Consider the following 18210-nt stretch of genomic DNA (forward strand, 5'->3'; position numbering starts at 1 on the left):
GTCTCTCTCTCTGTCTGTCACACACACACACACCAATGTCTTCAAAGTGTTGACTACACGTAATTCTATTTAGTGACCAAAAACTTAATTAACTACAGAATAAAATCATAATTTTCATTAGGTATTGTTGAAACATAGAAGTAACAAAAATAAAAATAAAATAAAATTGGTCAAAGTTAAAAAATAAAATGAGTACTAGAGAATTTGGGAAGAGAAGTACCTTTTTAATAGATATATAAATTATAGTTATTTAATTTAGAAAACAATAACTTTAGTGTTTCTAGAAAGTAGATGGCATTTCTAAAAAATAGTTACATACACTTGATAAAGAACAGATATTCATTCTGAATTTAGAACTTTATGAGTTATTGTTATAATTAGTAAGGCTAAATTTTAACACAAAGGACTATAATAAAACATTCTTTGAATATTAAAATAATTCCCCCAAAACCTATATTAAGCTTTACAAATTTCAGGCAAGTCATTCCATCTGAAACTCTGTCCAAGATATACATGGCTGTGAGTAATGTGTTTCTGTGAAAGTCTTTTGGATGAAAATAATGAACTTTGGGTTTTAGAATATTTGATTTACTGCCTTTGGGTTCCTCTCCTGCCTGTTTCTCTTGCTAAACATTCAGACTGAGACTTTACTATGACTAATCTTACTCCATTCTTGGACGTTCTGCCTCTGCAGTGGGGAAGGAGACCCTCCTGGATTATGGTGAATATTTAGCTCTGAATCAAATGAATGTTTAAATCTCTAAGACTTGCAGTAATGTTGAATTTGGCTGGATACCCTGTGGTTATAATATTTTAAGCCTTTAAAAATATACAGATTCTCAAATAGCGACAAGCTTTTTTCCTGATTTTTTTTCCTGCCTAGCAACTTTGTTATTATCCTCACTGTCTACTTCAAACAAACTGTATGCAGTTTACAATTCTTGTAGCATATGGTTGCTGCCTACAAGCACTTTGTGTGCCTTGGCAAACAGCCACATGCAACATTGAAGAATGGTTTCCTGGATGAGTACTAGAGAATTTTGTTTCTATCCATTTTTCTACTTGAGTTCAACTTTTAAAATAGGGTTGGGTTTGACATTGTTTCTTTCTTCCCTTCTCCCTCCTTCCTTTCTTCCTTCCCTTTCCTCTCTCTCCCTCTCTTCTTTCCTGTTTCATTGTTGCAGCTATCCTTTACCCTAGGTAATTTATGTTGTCTGTAGCATTAGAGGTTCTCATCAAGCAATGTTAATGTAATACTCATGTTGAGAACCCCAAGTGTTTCTAGCTTTTGCCTTCTCCTGAATCCTCACCTATATTTCAAATCATTTTGATTAAAATCCATTGGTTTTTTGTTTTGTACTTCTGGCCTAAAGAGAAATCCTCATGGCAGAAAACGTGTTGGTTTGTAAGCCTCATCACTGATATTGAGACCCAGTGTAGATTTCTGTTTTGGAAAAACAATAGGTTTATTTAGCATTAATTGTGATGAGGGCTGGGTGTAATTTCCTGCTGCAAAGGAGAAATTGGGAAGGAAGGAGCAGAAGCTTTTAGAATATAGACTGGGTCTGACAGCAAGAGATGAATATTCTGTCTTGAGACATTGGTAGTGCAAGAGGCAGGGGATCAAAGCACAGCCCCTTCTTAGTGTGAGGTCCCTTAACCCCTCAATCCCTAGCTCCCTTTCCCACTTCCAACCCTTTCCTTGCAGGAAGCCTGGAATGGGATGCCCTGGCACATGAGGGGGTGGCAAAGCAATGGGCTGAGAAGTGTAGGAGAAGCAGCTGCAAGAGGTGAGCTTGTGTTTCTCTTTTCTGTTTTGGGCCCCTTGTGGCCATCTTTGTGTCCATGCTGTCTGCACAGATTGCAGTCTAACTGCTTTTCTGCCATTTGATCAACTGGTTGAATTCATTTATCTACCACTGGGTTACTTATTTTTGCCCAACATAATGATAGCCTAAATACTTATAGTCCGAACTCTCTTTGGATTTATAGAGCATTAGTCAACCATAGTCCCAAGTGCAAATAAGAGATCATTTTTTTGACTAGCATCTAAATATTCTGCACTGAGAAAAATGCATTAAGGGGTAAGAGAAATGTATGTGTAATAATGCATTTATATATACATATAAATAGATACGTGCATATATGTATATAAACACATATTCACACATCTATACATACATGTATATATACATATAAATACACACATACATATATGGTATGTATATGTATAGTTTAAATGTAACCTGGGCGTCCATAAATTACTATGGAACTTATTAAACTATATGTCCAAATAAGCAGAACATCACATTTTCAGTATTTATATATTGCAGTGGAAGTCTTTAAATATCAAATCTTACTGGTGATTAACAAATTTAAGTATTATCTTAACAGAAAAGTAATATAAATTTGCTATCTGTATGTTTTGTTGCCCTTTGGGAAAATTATACTGTCAACCAGTGTTAAATAGAAAAACCTTCAAATCAGTTATAAATTGACAACAAATAGCAAAGTCTGAATGAATGTGTTCTGCCTAACATTAAAAAATGTCTTGATCCTAATTCTCTTCCATTTGACATCTTTAGCCCTTAATGCCTTTTTCGGAAGACAATCTGTTATGCTGAATATGCAAAGAGGCAGGAAGAAGCCTCTGAAGGCACAGTGAGGCTTAGTCGACGCCTTCCAGATTGGTGTCAGCCACGTTGCGCGGCTGGGGCCCAGCTGAGGCCCCTACCGGCAGTTCCTCTGCTGCTGCTCGTGGGGGCTCCCTACTGGGCTCGCATGCAGGCACCGTGGCTGCAACGTGCTCTTCTGCTGTGCTTGCTGGAGCAGGCACATCTGCCTCCATCTCCCGTAGGGAGGCCTCGGTGGGAGCCTGTGGGGCCTGACTGGAAGCTTCTGCCTGTGGCTTCCAGGACTGCTGATCAGCCTGTGCTCCAACAGGGAGACCCTCACATTGGGTTTCTGCTCCCAACCTGACAGGAGAATTACTAGCCTTGGAGGGAGGTTCAGCCTCACTGTCTCCTTCGGCTTCAGCCTGAGGAGTTAGGGGAGGCAGGGGACTCTCTGAATCCCGTGAAGGAATCAGAGGGGGTTTCTCTGGCTCCTTGAGAGCGGTGTCACCGCTCTCCTGAGAACTGCTGATTTCGGGTTGGGTTTCTTTGGACTGGTGCGGGGTTGACTCTGGATGATGAATTATCATGAAGGCTGTGGCCAGATTTTTCACAGCGGTTTGGACACTATTAACCTCCTCTGCGTCAATCTCTTGATCCACAGAGACGTTTGACTCTGGCTCTTCATCGGAGGTGTGCTGACTTTGGTCATCCTTTTCAGATATTTTTGCGTCTCTGATTTTTTTGTAGAGTTCGTTTCTCTCTTCTTGTAAAGCACGGCAGAGGTTCTCTAGCCTCCCAATTTTCATCACGAAGCACTCATATTCTTTAGCTCTCAGTGCTTTCTGTGATGTGAAAACACACGCACATACACACACAGATGAAATTACATAAGCAAAATGTCCAGGATGGTCTCTGGAAACAAGCAAAACTATTTGTCCCAGAATTTGTCTACTAGGCTCTGGGACCTGGCCACAGAGTAGGGGCTGAACAGACGCTTGGTCATGGATATCACTTCCTTTTTTTATTTTTTCTTTTTTTGTCATTGTGTACTAGACTGGTAGATTTTTAATCACCATAGCCTGTTCATTAGGAAAGAAAGATGGTCAGGCTTCCTTCTGCTTTGGTCCATAGCCTCTCAAATCTTATGGATGAATTTTCTGTTTCTGAGACTTAGAAGGTAGAAGCAAGACTTGAAAGATAAATGAGATGGATTGGGACTTGGGTTTCAGCAGTGCCTTCCTTATCTATTCTATGAATAAACGGCTATGTGCTAATCCCGGCAGCCATTTGATTTATGTTGATGAGTAATATCTCTTTGGAATTGGTTGCAATTTGAGAAGAACTGTTAGAACAGTAATTATAACCATAGAAATTCACCATATACTAATTCATGATGCTGGCTGCTCAAACGGTTCAATTTCTTCCTCTAGAAATGTCTATTTGTGCATGAAAATGTTCCTAATTATCTCACTCCTTCACCTCACCTCTGAGCTACTCTGTCCCTTTGAGACCTTTTTTTCCCCACTCGTTATACATGGAGAGACCTTCATCTGTAAGTCCTACCTCTCAGGTCAGGGGCCATGTATCTTTGCCTTTGGACTCTCAAAACTTACTTGGAGCCTGGCATGAGATCAGTGTTTAAATGTCTATTGGAGGAATTAAAAAGATATCTCCATATCTGTTTATATTAGAAAATAGCACATGCACTGGATGCTTGGGCTGGTGTCTTCTCGCAGTATGTTCAAATCAACTAATTAATTTTTTCAGCACCTGTTATGTGTCAGACACTGGGGAAATTTAAAGTAAAATAAGACACTCATCCTACCTTTAAGGAATTCACAGCCCTTAAAGGGGACAGCTGCCCTGGGTACAGCTATTGAATCAACAGGTAAGCATGTGACTTAGGGTCACAAAACTCTTTGTGAGTCTGGACCTGATTCTAAATGACCTTTGCTCTTATTATACTTATTACAATTTAAAATGTCACATCCTGCCACCCCAAATTCAACTCTTTTTCACACATAACCATTTGTACTATTACCAGGTTATAATTGTATCGTAAGTCTGAATGTTTTGACTAGACAGAGGGGATTAAAGCTAAGGGAGAAACTTCCTCACCTCTTCAATCATGTCCAACAGAGCTTTGTTACAGTTCTCAAATCGGGCTTTCCACGTGGCTGTGTCCTTTTCCAGCTTCTTCATTTTCTTAGTTGTCTACAGAAATTAGAGTGAGTGTGTGTTAATCTTGAAAAGTTAATATATCAAGGAAGCTATTAGCTCCTTATGTGAGACCAGGAGAAGCCCTTTTGTTACCAGATGCTGAAGCAAACAAATGTTCAATATCAAGAATGAAGATTGCAGCAGAGTCATGATTTATTTCTGAGCAATCTAGGGCAGTGGTGAGCAAACTTATTTGCACCTGAGCCAATTCAAGAAATGGGAAATGACTTAGGGGCACATGGTTTTGTCACTGCTTTTTCTTTCATTTAAAAGAAGAATATCTTTATGGAGTTCCATGAACAAGCCTGTAATTTAGGGTATTTACTGTATTGAATGGAAGACTATCACAGTGGGAAAGCTGGCATGGCCTTTTTAGCCATTAAAATGAAGACATTTATGCAGCCAAAAAACACATGAAAAAATGCTCACCATCACTGGCCATCAGAGAAATGCAAATCAAAACCACAATGAGATACCATCTCACACCAGTTAGAATGGCAATCATTAAAAAGTCAGGAAACAACAGGTGCTGGAGAGGATGTGGAGAAATAGGAACACTTTTACACTGTTGGTGGGACTGTAAACTAGTTCAACCCTTGTGGAAGTCAGTGTGGCGATTCCTCAGGGATCTAGAACTAGAAATTCCATTTGACCCAGCCATCCCATTACTGGGTATATACCCAAAGGACTATAAATCATGCTGCTATAAAGACACATGCACACGTATGTTTATTGCAGCATTATTCACAATAGCAAAGACTTGGAACCAACCCAAATGTCCAACAATGATAGACTGGATTAAGAAAATGTGGCACATATACACCATGGAATACTATGCAGCCATAAAAAATGATGAGTTCATGTCCTTTGTAGGGACATGGATGAAATTGGAAATCATCATTCTCAGTAAACTATCGCAAGAACAAAAAACCAAACACCGCATATTCTCACTCATAGGTGGGAATTGAACAATGAGAACACATGGACACAGGAAGGAGAACATCACACTTCGGGGACTGTTGTGGGGTGGGGGGGAGGGAGGAGGGATAGCATTGGGAGATATACCTAATGCTAGATGACGAGTTGGTGGGTGCAGAGCACCAGCATGGCACATGTATACATATGTAACTTACCTGCACATTGTGCACATGTACCATAGAGCCTAAAGTATAATAACAATAATAATAATAATAATGATAATAATAATGATTAATTAAAAAAATAAAATGTTGATAATATCTGGGCACATCTGGGAAGTAGCTGCACAAAAGCAGTCTCTGTATTTTCTGGGTCTTTACATTTATAAAGGTCTTTACCTTTATACAATTAAAGAGTGGGTCTTTACACTGACACAAGTAAAGAGTGGGTCTTTACACTGACACAAGTAAAGAGTGGGTCTTTACACTGACACAAGTAAAGAGTGGGTCTTTACACTGACACAAGTAAAGAGTGGGTCTTTACACTGACACAAGTGAAGAGTGGGTCTTTACACTGACACAAGTAAAGAGTGGGTCTTTACACTGATACAATTAAAGAGTGGGTCTTTACATTTATGGAGGTAGAGTTCACAAAATGTGATTACATGCATTATTTGTTTCATCCTTGAAACAGTCCCACAAGGAAGGTTCTATTTTCACCCCCATTTTATAAATGGGGAAACCGAAGTTCGGAGAGGTAGAGTAATATTTAGGTGAATTAACAGAATAGCGGGGCTGCCATTCTTTTATTTCATTTAATGAAGCATATAGAATGTCTGGTGGTCACCAGGCCCTGGGCTGGGTGCGAGGAAGTAAGAAGTGAATAAAATGCAGCCTGTCTTTTTCGAACCTGAGGCTACTCACATTCTTGTTTGTAGGATCTCTTCTTTGGTTGGATGAAGTAGAGAACGAGGCATGTACTCAGGTGCAGTTTTCCTGGATGAAACATAGCTGGGCACTCGCTGCTTGGTGCCAAGCTGCCTGAAGCTGGGTACCCACAGAGGCCAGAGGCTGGGCCCGAGACTGTCAGCCCCTGGCTCTATAGACAAGCTAGGTTTTAAATTTTGATCATATTTTAATTTAGTTTGGAGTTTGTAAACTTCTTTGTTTTCTTCTTTTTTGTTGTTGTTGTTTGTTTGTTTTTCACTCTTTTGCCCAGGCTGGAGTGCAATGGCGTGGTCTCGGCTCACTGCAGACTCTGCCTCCCGAGTTCAAGAGATTCTCCTGCCTCAGCCTCCTGAGTAGCTAGGATTACAGGCGCCTGCCACCACACCCGGCTAATTTTTTGTATTTTCAGTAGAAATAGGGTTTCACCATGTTGGCCAGGCGGTCTTGAACTCCTGACCTCAAGTGATCCACTCGACTTAGCCTCCCAAAATGCTGGGATTGCAGGCATGAGCCACTGCGCCCAGCCAGTTGTTTGTAAACTTTAAGGTCATCAATCTTTTTAAGAATGTTGTGAAAGCTATGGGACCACACTTCACAAAAATGTGCATATGTGCATCATTTTTTTTTTTGTAATTTCTAGACAGTTCTCAGGTCAACTACTAACGTCCATAAATGGACCCAAGATTAAGAACTCCTGATTTAATATTTATTCCACTCTTAAAACTACATAATTTTGAAAAACATTTTTTCTGTTCTAATTTATTCCAATCTTAAAATGCTAGAATTTCAAAAAAAAATTAAGAAAATGGATAGTTCCATTCTGAAGTGGGAGAACTATAACATTTAACAAATGTCAATCTTCTTCAGGTTGCTCATTGTAAAATTTATTATAATATTTTAAAAATATATTTTAAGAGGATGTTTTCTACACTTCAAAACCATTAATGCCAATCCCTGTTCGGAAACACAGTTCTGATGGCTGATTTTGTATTGGGAAGACACTGAACAAGCTTTAAACATTACATTGAATTATAATACTGGCACCTTATATTTGAAAAATACGCGTAAAAAGTTAAAATCCCTTCCAAAATGTATTAATTTAACTTCACAATCTTGTGAGTTAGGCAGGGAAAGTAGTATCTGCATAGATTTAAAAAATTAGAGGCCAGGCATGGTGGCTCATGCCAGTAATCCCAGCACTTTGAGAGGCCGCGGTGGGTGGATCACATGAGGTCAGGAGTTCGAGACCAGCCTGACCAACACGGTGAAACCCCATCTTTACTAAAAATATAAAATTAACCGGACATGGTGGTGCATGCCTGTAATCCCAGCTACTCGGGAGGCTGAGGCAAGGAGAATTGCTTGAACCCGGAAGGCAGAGGTTGCAGTGAGCCAAGATCACACCATTGCACTCCAGCCTGGGCAACAAGAGCGAAATTCCATCTCCAAAAAAAAAAAAAATTAGATTCACGAAGTTAAGTGAATTGATGAGTAAGACCACTTGATGAGTAAGAACACACCAGAATTCAATTCAAGCTTTCATCTTCTCATTCAAGGCTCTGTCAGTTATATTACATTACATAAGTTAAATTCTCTTCTAAGAAGGTTTTTATAAGGTGGTATTTCCTATTCTAACATTCTACTTTTGTATATTTATATAAAAGTTTTTTGGTTTTTTGTGTTTTTGTTTTGAGACAGAGTCTCGCTCTGTTGCCCAGGCTGGAGTGCAGTGGCGTGATCTCACTCGCTGCAACCTCCACCTCCCAGGTTCAAGCGATTCTCTTGCCTCAACCTCCTGAGTAGCTGGGACGACAGGCGCATGCCACCACGCCTGGCTAATTTTTGTGTTTTTAGTAGAGACGGGGTTTTAGCATCTTGGCCAGGCTGGTCTCGAAGTCCTGACCTTGTGATCCACACGCCTCGGCCTCCCAAAGTGCTGGGATTACAGGCGTGAGCCACCGCGTCTGGCCAAAAGTTTTTTTTTTTTTTTTTTTTTAATTCTTAGAAGGTTGTATTTTGACTTCAGTATATACACCATAATGTTAAATTGCTAGCTCTGGTCTTTTTTTTTTTTTTGTAAGTTATCCATGGGTTAGAAAAAGAACTATTCTTCTCAGAGTGAAAATGTAACCTAGAATTTTTGGACTCCGCTAAGATTAATTCACTAGATACTTACCAATTAAAAAATACAGCCCAAACCTCATTCCTACCTATAAACATTTCATTACTTCGTGAAATGCACCAAAATATCTTAGTGAGAGAAAAAGGAAACCAAAGGAAATTTGCCTGTCAAAATAGAAAATGTCAATATTTTGTTGGTGATAAGCAATACTCACTTTGTCCATTTCCTGTTTGAACGTGGCAAACACCTCGTTGCTTTTAGTTAGTGTGCTCTGGAATTCTTCAAACCTTCCTGAGTAGAGAGTGAGCTGTAAACAGAGGAAAGAGTGGATCTTTCAGAATACTTCCAGAAGAAAACATGTCATTGTTCATTATTTAAAGGAATTCTCAATATAGTATTAGTAATATGTTTAATTATTTTATTTACTACAAGATTAACCTAGGCCAGTGAGCATGATTGAAATGCTTCTTTAAAGAAAAATGGAAAAATAGTCCGGACGCAGTGGCTTACGGCTGTAATGCCAGCACTTTGGGAGGCCAAGGCAGATGGATCACCTGAGGTCAAGAGTTTGAGACCAGGAGAATGGCGTGAACCCGGGAGGCGGAGCTTGCAGTGAGCAGATATCGTGCCACTGCACTCCAGCCTGGGCGACAGAGCGAGACTCCGTCTCAAAAAAAAAAAAAAAAAAAAAAAGTTTGAGACCATTCTGGCCAACATGGTGAAACCCCGTCTCTACTAAAATACAAAAATTAGCCGGGCATGGTGGTGGGCACCTGTAATCCCAGCTACTTGGGATGCTGAGGCAGGAGAATCGCTTGAACCCAGGACGCAGGGGTTGCAATGAGCCGAGATCACGCCATTGCACTCCATCCTGGGCAACAAGAGCAAAACTCTGTCTCCAAAAAAAAAAAATAAGAAAATATGTTATTTCATTATATTAAAACTTTTATCAACATTTATTGAGTACTATGTGCATGGACTGTATGTACAAAAGTATTTAACACATGGATCTGCATTTGAGGGACCTGCACTTCTAATGGGAAGACCATCTCGAAGACAACTTGACTATGGGACAATGGCTACAAAGTCAAGTCAGTTAAGGACAGTGGTTGATCGGAGAAGGTGAGCGTGGCAGGTGATCATGTGAGCCACATGTTTATGGAGAAGGTGAACCTGGAACTTGGTCTTGAAGGAAGAAAAAATAGACAAATGAAAAGACGTGATAAAGGAAATGTGGGCTGGACACGGACAAGGGCCATTGCCATGATGCAGGTTGTACACTACTCTAGGCAGTTGCCATTTCTGTTTCAGACATCAGAGTTTTGTATGTTTATGAATACATCATTCTAGCCAATAGCAGTTAAATGTCCCTTTTTATCAAAATCAGTTTATTACATCAGTTTTCCACAGATGGAAGTAATGAGTCTTGAAAAAGAGATGCCTTTTTCTAATTTGCAGAGAAGCATTGTATGGATTAGCATTTGCCAAGTGTGTGGCTCACCATAGAGACATAGCGAAGAGCATTTGTATCGCCAAGTCCTTAATTCCAGTGCTTGCATTCGGGGTGGAAATGGGGCAACACAGGGAATGAAAGTGTGTAAATACTTGATCGTTAATGACAGTGATTAATAAAATCTTGTCTTTGAAAATAATATTAGGGTAGCATGTTTTGAATGAGAGAGGATTTAGTATGGATGATTCGGATTGGTCAAGCCTCAATTTTCAAATGAATCTTTGGTACTCTTGAGTGTCCAGAATAGTCCCAAGTCTTCAAATGGGTATAACATTTTCATACAACATATTTTTTTGTATGAAGAAGCAGACTTGCAGCATCCATCAATAAACAAGGGCCCTGGCTGCACTGGATAGACCAGGAAGGCTGGGTTATCAGCTGGAAGGAAGGCACCGACCGGTGTTATCAGTGAGACTGTCTTTTTTAAAGTACAGAAAGCACCCTGAATGAAAGCTGGCAGATTGGAGAGTTTCCAGTCTTGGGGTGTGGGTGTGAGAGGGAGTATGTATGAGTCAACCCCTAGAGCCCAGAAAATTGCTTATCTAGAATGGGTTTTCCTCAATAATTTGGAGTAGTAGAGATTTTACTGCAGTAGACAGCAATAACATAAATCATTTCGGTAGAATACAGATTATCCAAAGAAAAGCCAAATGACAGCTGATCATCATTTTGAAATCTCTCATTAGTACTGTGAGGATGTGACAGAACCGAAATTTGTTTCTCATGATTCCTTGACACACAGATTAAAGAAGACAGAGTAAAGGGGCATCAAGGAATTCATGGCCAAGAAGGGGCTCTAGGGTTTTACACAGAGACACACACACTCTCTCTCACACACACACTCTCTCTCTCATACACACACACACATGCATGGTGCATAAGACAATATTCACTGTGGGTTTTTTTTCTTTCTTTTAAGAGACAGTCTGATTCTGTCACCCAGGCTGGAGTGCAATTGTGTGATCCTAGCTCACTGCAGCCTCAACCTCCTGGGCTTAAGGGATCCTCCTGCATCAGCCTCCAGAGTTGCTAGGACTACAGGCACATGCCACCATGGCAGTCCTTCTGCCTCAACATCCCAAAGTGTTGGGATTACAGGCATGAGCCACTGTACCCAGCCAGTCATGTGCAATGCACTCTGACCTATTCTGTTCAACTGTGTTTTTCTTTCTTTTTTTTTTTTTTTTCTCCAAAATACTGGCTGGAATCCACTGTTGGCCAGAATTAATTTCAGGGCCCACAAATGGGTCAGACCTCTTGGTCTGAGACACTGTGCCCTGGATTAGCTCTTGGGGACTGGCTACCTATCCTGTACATCATCCATTGGCCTAGGGTGGGAACAACTACCCCCAGCAGATCCTGGTCACCTTCTATCACAAAATCTTTTCATTTGTATTCTCAACCCAGCCTCTTTTGTTAGCTTTTTTCCTTAATTTCTCCCCATTCTTTTTCCAACTTATCAGTAACTCTAGCAGAGTTACATAGAGGCCACAGACACTGTGGTCTCCTGAGCTGGTCCTCCCGATCCCTCTTGCAGCCCTGTAGTTGCAGGCTGCAGACAGACAGGGCAGGAGTGAGCACATGTCTGGTCCATCTCACAGATGCAGCCTTGTTGGAATCAGCAAGAACAACCACCCCCAGGACTTCAGCCTCAACATGAGCTAACAGGCATTAAAAGCCCTCAGGTTTGATTGTCTTCACTTAACTGGGTAAGGCTGTCACCATGTCTTACTTTTCCATGTGTACCTGTTATAGTTTTTCACCATGTCTCAAAGTAAAGGCTTTAAAAAAGAAAAAGGCAGAATGTTCTTTGTGGTATATTAATTGGGCAGATTTTGTTTCCTTTTCTTATGTTTTCTTGTTGCTGGCTCATGAGCGTGGAGAAGACAGACACACCCAGAGTTCTGAGAAGTAATGTCTTGATTCATCACAAGCTCTTCTGTGCTTTTTCTAGTTATGGTTTTCATTTTTGCCTTCTATTAAAAAAATTAATTGTAGTAAAATACACATAACACAAAAGTTACCATCCTAACCATTTTTAAGCATATAGTTCAGAATTGCTAAGTATATTTCCAGTGTGGTGCAACCAATCTCCAGAACTTTTTCCATCTTGCAAAATGGAAACTTTATACACATTAAACAACAATTCCCTATTTCTTCCTTCCAGTGACCAGTCTAACGTTTTGCTTTTCTTCCTATTTGACCTGTCTGGTGGCAAAAACTGTGGATTTCTCAGATAACTCTAACACTCTCCTACTTACTAAATGTTTGTGCTTCTTGTTTACTAAATGGATATTTGTTTGGTAGCGTCTTCCCTCTCACTATCGTGCTGACAGGATACATGTTTGGTTTCATGTGTCATATTCCCAGTCTCACTTTGGTATTTCACAGAGCCAGGGAAGGACATCCAGAGGTCATGCACAGCATTTCCTCTGCCAGAGGCAGAAATAGAAACAAACTCTTCTATGATTAGAACAACAAAAATTGCCTCAATATTTCACTTTTAAATGGGCCAAGTGACAAACACAGTCTTTTCACTGAGCACCAAATTTTAATTACAGACATTCATACAGATGGGAAACAACTGTGTCCAGGAATCGTCTTGGTGAACTTGTGAGATTTGGTTTGGGAGTAAGTCCTATGACAAGAACAGGTGCAGCAGTGCTCTCCTCTCACCCTGTAGAGGTATGCGGAGGATTTCAGACTTTAAAGACTCTGATTACATGCTTTCCACAATTTACCCACTCATCTTTCCCCTTGGGTAGTATTTTGTGTCCACATCAGATATTGCTGACTTCCCACATCTGCTACTGTCTTCATCCTTGTTGATCCAATGAACACTCTATTTTGTAGTGACAATTGTATCCTATCGATCATCTCTGACATTTATTCTGTTGCCTTGGCTTGTATAATTGAAAGCCAGACATCGCTTTCCTAAGTGAGAAGCCTGCCCCCAATTGGCCAGCAGTTGTCTTATGACTGAAAAGTGACTTCTCTAGGAAAATAACACAATCTGTCCTTGATAATTCTGTTGCCCAGACCTTAGAAATGGGGCCTTGGCCTTGGCCTCCTGCTACTCCCACCCCTTTAAAGACAGTGTAAAACCAAAGGAAGTGTTGGAGTGTTATGCAAAAGAATCTGTGATAGAGTTTGTTTTCAAAGTTTAGAAGTTTTAGAAATATAATGTTGATACTTTTTAATGAGGAGCTTGTTTAAACATGGTTACACATAGGGATTCAGGACCTCTATTTTATTCTTGAGGCTTAAGTAATTATTGGAATTTCAAAGGTAACTTGGAGACAAAAAAGAAAGACAAAGGAGGGTTCTTGCAATTAGTGAGGCTGCCTGCACTGTGGAACACTGCGGGCAATGGAGAAGGCGGGGTCAACTTAGCTTAGGGCCACGCTTCTTCAGCTCTGGAAGTTCTCTATGCTCATGAACTACAGCCGAATAGCATCTTGAGATCATCTTTTCCAGCGGTTCTTCAACTTTTTTGCAACTTAAGACTCCTGTTGGGCCGGGCGCGGTGGCTCACGCCTGTAATCCCAGCACTTTGGGAGGCCGAGGTGGGCTGACCACGAGGCCAGGAGATCAAGACCATCCTGGCTAACACGGTGAAACCCTGTCTGTACTAAAAATACAAAAAATTAGCCGGGCATGGTGGCAGGTGCCTGCAGTCCCAGCTACTTGGGAGGCTGAGGCAGGAGAATGGCCTGAACCCGGGAGGTGGAGCTTGCAGTGAGCCGACATCATGCCACTGCACTCCAGCCTGGGCGACAGAGTGAGACTCCATCTCAAAAACAAACAAACAGAAAAAGACTCCTGTTGTTTCATATTTCCTTCTCATATTTCCATATTTCCTTATATGAAATCCTTACCTATGAAATAATACTATTAGTTCATACACTAATTAATAGTCAAGCAGAGATTTTTCTCTCTCTTATTGATGATTATATCGCCAAACCTAGAACCATGCCTAGCACTTAGTAGATGCTCAGTAAATATTGGTTGAATTAATTATGCTTATTTTGGGCCAGACACTGAGCAAAATGCTTTGCATGCATGATTTGAAAACCAACTACATATATTACATATGCATTAACTGATTTTCTTTTTAAAAACTTAAACATAGGCATAATTTCCATCCGCAGTTGCTGAGCAAGAAGTGAAGTAATACCAGACACAACTACATTTTAGATAGTAGCTGCTACCTTACGTGCTGATGTTTTGGAAACACTGAAAAGTCATAGGCCTCTCAGGGGTTTCAGGACTCCAGTCTGGGGTCATTGATTCATTATAGCATTTTCATTTTGCAGACAAGGAAATTTAGTTCCATAGAGGTTTAGGTGAGTTGCATAGGGTCACACAGCTTCTCGGTCAAAGAGCCAGGACTCTGACCCAGTGCCTGGACTCAGGGATGAATGAGGAACAACAGCGAATCTAGAACCCCTGGTTGATGGTTTTTTAAGTTTGAGGGGGTATAAGGGGGAAATTAGATCAAAAATTTAATATTTGTATTGTACAGGTCATTAAAGGCCTCGATTCTGATGCCAGCTGAGTGAATCACTCTGTAGCCCACAGTTTAACAATGTAATCTACTCTGCTCAAGTAAATTGTCTTCATTTTGCATGGAAGAGTAGAGATTGCATGTAGCAGATGATGTGAACAGTGTACAGCTTCAAGTATTATTTATTGTTCCCCTCAAGGCTCTGTGTGGTGAATGAGGCACAGATAGAATTAGAGGCCTTGGCTTGATTCCTTGAGGTCACACCCCCTTTCCTTCTGCTAGGCAGCCAGCAGTCAGCCACCCACCCTACACCATGATGTGATGAGTTCCGTGACTGCCTCGAGGATGATCTTGAGTTTGTAACTCTGGGCCCTTTGCTTCAGACACGTTATGGTTCTAACCTCTATGTATCTAGTGTACTAAGACAATTCTTCTTTATTATCAAGAGTAGTTCATGCCAGAGAAAATAATTTATTATTGCTTTGCTATATATACATTGCAGAAATATACTTTAAGAAGGCTAGATATGAAAATGTTCCCTGTATTTTTGTCTATGTAGTAGTATAATCTGTGATTTTAAATTTCTTATTTGCTTTTTTCTTTTACAATGAACACGATGTGTGTGTGTGTGTGTGTGTACAATGAACAAGTACTCAGCTGTCAGCATATAAACATTTGCAAATCTTAAATTAATGCTGCCCAACTTGGAAGGTTTCTGATTTCCTTGCCTTCGGTGAATTTCTCCCTGTGACCTCACAGTCTGTTTAGCACTTGGGTGTTTCCCAGGGCAGTGGAAGTCTGTGGCCTGTGGCAGGATGGTACTCCTGGAACCCACAGGGACCATTATTTAGGACAGGCAGAGCCCCAGGTAGGGGGAAGATGGGTAGGTCTGGCTTTCTTCCAGAGTCAGCTGTGGCATAAATATCCAGAATGGTCCCCCCTTTTTTTGAGTCTGAAATAGGAACCCCCAGAGTCTAATAGAAGCACATAAAAGTTGCCACACAGCCAAATCAAAATGGTTCCTGACTTGCCTGCCACTTCTATCCATTCACCACTGACAAGGCCAACCTCTGGGCATAAAAACTTGAGTGGTGACTATTTTTCTCATTTTCTTTTCTTTTCTTTCTTTTTTTTTTTTTTTAATTGAGATGGAGTCTCACTCTGTCGCCCAGGCTGGAGTACAGTGGTGAGATCTCGGCTCACTGCAGCCTCCGCCTCCTGAGTTCCAGTGATTCTCCTGCCTCAGCCTCCTGGGTGGCTGGGATTACAGGCACATGCTACCACGCCTGGCTAATGTTTGTATTTTTTTAATAGAGACGGGGTTTCACCATGTTGGCCAGGCTGGTCTCGAACTCCTGACCTCAGGAGATCCGCCCACCTGGGCCTCCCAAAGTGCTGACGTTACAGGCGTGAGCCACCGTGCCCGGCCTCATTTTCTTTTTATGATAAATAATATCAAAACATGAGGACATTTTAAGAATCGCCAGTCATAGATGGTGCATCTGAGCAGTTTGTTTTCTTCTTACCTTAACAGGGCAATGAGAGGCGAAACACAGTGGAAATAAGAAGCGCTAGATGGGAATCTGGACACTGGCTGACTCTGTTGACCATTGTACTGTCATTCATTGTCTGTCAACAAACCTTTGACTGGATGTTGCTGGCGCAGAACGTTTCTTTTTCATAGATATAATATTGTGCTTTTATTTTTACTTAAAAATACGAATAAATGTGAAGTTGTTATTCATTTCCAACTCCCATTCCCCCATCCCCTGCCACATAGGAGGACTTCTGCTGCCCACCTTTGGCCCCAGCCTTTTTATCTGGGGGCAGTGAGGACAGCATCCCCATGCCTCGTCCAGCTGGCCTCACCTGAGCCTGCAGGACTGTCTCTTGCTCCTTCAGCACTTTCGCCTGAAGTTTCCACTCTGCCGCCTGGTTCAGCAACTATGAGAAGAGAGAGTGTGTGTGTAAAGATGGTCAGATTTGCCTTTTAGATTACTATTTGGCTGTAATTTGTCTACAAAACTTAACAACCTGCTCATTAACCTCCTTGAATAATTTTTTGGAACTTTGAAAAGAATCTAAGAAAGCTTAAAAAACCAGGCCCAGCATGGTGGCTCATGCCTATAATCCCAGCACGTTGGGAGGCTGAGCTGGGAGGATTGCTGGAGGCCAGGAGTTTGAGAACAGCCTGGGCTACATAGGGAGACCTTGTCACTGAAAAAAAAAAAATACAAAAATTAGTCAGGGGTGGTGGTGCATGCCCGCAGTCCCAGCAACTCGAGAGGCTGAGGCAGGAGGATCACTTGAGCCCAGGAATCCCAGGTTGCAATGAGCTATGATGGCACTGCTGCACTCTAGCCTGGGCAACAGAGCGAGACTCCATTTCTAAAAAAATAAAGGAAGAAAAAGAAAGCTAAGAAAATAATTGGTCTAAAAAAGTTGGATTCTCAACTATAAACTAGTGGTTTTAATAATAAAAAAAAAAGTCTCCAGCTCAAGTATGAATCACAAAAAATTCAACTTCCCACCACATTCTGGAACCTTCTCTAGCAATCCTGGCCAACAATCATTCAGCCTCTGCTGGAACCTCTCCAGAACATCCCCACTTGGTGCACTTTTGTCAGCAACTGTTTCTTTTCCTTTTTTCTTTTTTTCTTTGAGACGGAGTTTCTCTTTTGTCGCCCAGGCTGGAATGCAGTGGTGTGACCTCAGCTCCCTGCAACCTCCGCCTCCTGGGTTCAAGCAATTCTCCTGCCTCAGCCTTCTCAGTAACTGGAATTACAGATACCTGCCACCACGCCCAGCTAATTTTTGTATTTTTAGTAGAGACGGGGTTTTACCATGTTGGCCAGGCTGGCCTCCAACTCCTGACCTCGTGATCTGCCCGCCTCGGCCTCCCAAAGTGCTGGGATCATGGGCGTGAGCCGCCACGCCCGGCCAACAACTGTTTCTTTAGAGTACACCCAGAATCATTCTCCTAGACCACTGTTCTCCACCACAGCACATGTGATACAATAAGAAATATGTATGTCCTTGGTCTTTGTCCCTGATTCCTGACACAGAGCTTCTAACATGCATCAGAATCTCCTACGGAACATATTAAAATGCAGATGCCTCTCAGATAATATGATTTAGGAAGTAAAGAGTGTGACTGAATTCTGTGCTTAAAGAAAATACCCAAAATGGATATCGGTGGCCTATGGATTACATTTTGAGAAATATGGGTTAGAAGTTCGAACTATTGGTCTAAATCCTGGCCCCTGAGAGCTGATGGGTTAAATTGGAAAGGTGATTTGGGCATACAATGACACATTCATATATAAGCTTGTAATTTTAACTTAAGATGAATGTCTATCAATTTTGAG

General features: G+C 41.1%; 1 protein-coding gene across 1 annotated transcript in view; it reads right to left on the reverse strand.

Annotated features, from left to right (window-relative positions):
* Positions 1–203: 203 nt before the first annotated feature.
* Positions 204–18210, reverse strand: part of TXLNB (taxilin beta) — a 52813-nt gene continuing 34806 nt past the window's right edge. Inside the window, exons 7-10 of the mRNA XM_009242305.4 lie at positions 16712–16786; positions 9037–9129; positions 4734–4829; positions 204–3457 (exon numbers count right to left, since the gene is read on the reverse strand). Coding sequence (XP_009240580.3) covers positions 2669–3457; positions 4734–4829; positions 9037–9129; positions 16712–16786 — 1053 coding nt within the window. The 3' untranslated portion in view covers positions 204–2668. The remainder of the gene's footprint in view (positions 3458–4733; positions 4830–9036; positions 9130–16711; positions 16787–18210) is intronic.

Source organism: Pongo abelii, chromosome 5, assembly GCF_028885655.2.
Source record: "Pongo abelii isolate AG06213 chromosome 5, NHGRI_mPonAbe1-v2.0_pri, whole genome shotgun sequence".
NCBI classification, from domain to species: domain Eukaryota; kingdom Metazoa; phylum Chordata; class Mammalia; order Primates; family Hominidae; genus Pongo; species Pongo abelii.